The sequence below is a fragment of the Corylus avellana genome, chromosome 10 (genome assembly GCF_965113065.1).
Source record: "Corylus avellana chromosome 10, dhCorAvel1.hap1.2, whole genome shotgun sequence".
Lineage (NCBI taxonomy): Eukaryota > Viridiplantae > Streptophyta > Magnoliopsida > Fagales > Betulaceae > Corylus > Corylus avellana.
The window spans coordinates 22223535-22226177 of record NC_142499.1 but is presented as its reverse complement, the minus strand read 5'-3'; the positions used below and the strand labels follow the sequence as shown (position 1 = coordinate 22226177).

Below are 2643 nucleotides of genomic sequence, written 5' to 3'. Positions count from 1 at the left end.
ATTCATGGCATCAACCGTACACATGCAGCTCACATATTTTTAGAAGTCAAGGCCTTCCATTTCCATATGACCGTGACAGCTTTGATAACCCTTTTTGATTTGACCCATATTCTCCTCCCTCTTTGGAATAATGTATTATTCAAATCAAAAAAAGGTTGATAGTGGGCGGCTAATGCTTACTGTTTAAGCAAAGCCATAGCCCACATAAAAGGGTGCTAAGCAAAAAACTAACAAGTTCCATTAGCAGATCATTAATCATATTTATTTTGTGTTTTCGTTGTTTGAATAGTTGACGAGTCGGTGGGATTTCCAGTGAGTCGGATAGGACAGAAAAACTTTAGCTACATATGCCTTTTTTTAAGGAATATTAGGAATCCAAATTTAGACCAATAATTTTTATTGGACAACTGCCATACAAAATAAATTACCAAACTCTTTTGACTTCTAATACAATATCTTGTTTAGGTATATTCAACGGTAAATATGATGACACGTCAATTATTCTTTTTTAGAGTCATTGGCATAGGTTCGTAGAGATGAGATTTACTCCCCGAATAATGTAGATTTTACACTAGAAATTCTAAAAAATTAAATGAACAAAAAAACAATCTTGATTCAATCAAACCCAACAATTTTGGTGTCTTGAATTTGATTCTCAATCTGGCATCAATTAATTAATTAATTTACGGTACAAAGAGTTTATCACAGGTTTACACAATTTCTTGAGGCGGTAATGCCACCATCCACAACAAGATTATGGCCACTAACATATTTGGATTCATCGCTAGCAAGGTAAAGAGCAGCCTCAGCAATATCTTTAGCCCTTAGCGTTGGACCTTTCAAGTTGGCAAGCCCTCTCACAAACTCCTCCATTTTTTCAACTTCTTCATCTCTAGGCATCCCAAAATCCATGCATTGATCATCTTCTTCTTCTTCTTCCCCGCTACTCCTCCATGCATTAATTAGCATGGGCGTCGCCACTCCGAAAGGAGAAATGCAGTTTACCCTAATCCCATATCGGCCGAGTTCGCAAGCCGTGTTCTTTGTGAGCCCGACAATGGCGTGCTTCGAAGCTGTATAAGCATGCGGTCCAAGGCCTCCCATGACTCCTGCGACACTCGCCGTAGAAATGATGCACCCACCTGATAAAATATAAATAAAACGATTAGATTTATTTATTTTTTAAAAAAATAAACAATAATTTTAACATTTTAATTAAATATTTCACGCACATCCTCTCGGAATCATTACGCGAGCTGCGAGCTTGATTCCTAGCGCCATGCCTCTGACATTGATGCGCATGACACGGTCGAATTCATCGATGTCGAAGTCAACGATGCTCTTGTGCGCCTTGGACTGATTTCCGAGAACCCCGGCATTGTTGAAAAGGATGTCGAGCTGTCCGTAGCGTGAGACGGTGGATTCAATCAAATTCTCCATGTCTTCTTCCAAGCTAACATCGCAGTGAAAATAAGTCACAGAAGGAGCTAAGGAATCTGCAAGCGCAGTTCCGAGAGTGTCCTCCACATCAGCAATGACAACCTTAGCTCCATGTCTGGCAAAAAGCCGTACCGTTGCTTCTCCGATGCCTCTGGCGCCGCCGGTGACGATGGCAATCTTTCCCTCCAATCTATACAAAAAAAAAAAAAAAAAAAAAAGTGGGTTTTTGTTTAATTTCATCAACATTGCAGACAACCCATTTATGTTAATTAGATGTACAGAAACGGGAGGAATTGAAGTACCTTTTAGGAGAAGGAGGAGCACTGTTTTCCCTTCCTAAGACATTAATCCCCTGAAGGGTTGTCTCGGACATCACTTGGGCAAGCATGGTTGATCACAGTAAGAAAAATGAAGAGAGAGTGGGAGAGAGAGAAGCGAGCAAGCTCAGAAAGGATGGGCTGCTGAATGAGGTGGGGAAGGGAATTTATAGGCAGTGGCCTTTGGCAGGTAGCCTAATATATATATATATATATATGTGCATTAGGTGAGTGAGTGGGGTTGCGTGAGTGGACCGTGTTCCTTCCTTGAAGGTCTCTAAGATTTGAGAGGGATATTCTCGTCCACCCATTTATCACACCAATACGGCCCGACGACGTGTTGCATTCATTTTCTTTCAAGTGATTGGTATGAAAAATCATATATGGCACGCTAATTAATAAAATAAACATGATAAATAAACGAGAATAGTAATATTATTTAATGTGAAATTAATAAAATTCAGGCACGTTAAGAGATGGAGGTCCATTCAACTGAATCGGACGAGCGTCATAGTTCTTATCTACCTGAATTTCAATAAAATTCACCTAATTTCGAAGAATCTTCATAAATTTATGATTAGAATTTACTATTGCGAAATAATTTATAAGAAATCCAGCTGTTCAAATAAATTTTTGGGAGTTGAATCCTTCTACTGCCCAAATTAAAACAACTGATTGTTTTGAATTCCTTAAAAATAAATCTAAGCCCCATTTGCTAAATTGTAGAGTTTCGCATCAGAAATTGCTGTTTTGGGAGTATTGCTGTTGGATGGGAATCTCAAACACCAACTCATTGTTACCAATTACGTACTCCGTATGGCGTATAGATTATATTAATTAACATCCTCGTGGAACACCACGTGCTGACATATTCTTTTGTCTGAGG

General features: G+C 38.9%; 1 protein-coding gene across 1 annotated transcript; it reads right to left on the bottom strand.

The window, feature by feature from the left end:
* Positions 1–647: 647 nt before the first annotated feature.
* SDR2 (NAD(P)-binding Rossmann-fold superfamily protein) lies at positions 648–1873 on the bottom strand. The gene is made up of 3 exons (XM_059572317.2): positions 1743–1873; positions 1233–1630; positions 648–1142 (listed from the first exon to the last, which is right to left on the bottom strand). The coding sequence occupies exons 1-3, from the start codon at positions 1826–1828 to the stop codon at positions 703–705; spliced, it is 924 nt and encodes a 307-aa protein (XP_059428300.1). The 5' UTR covers positions 1829–1873; the 3' UTR covers positions 648–702.
* Between the last annotated feature and the right edge of the window lie 770 nt (positions 1874–2643).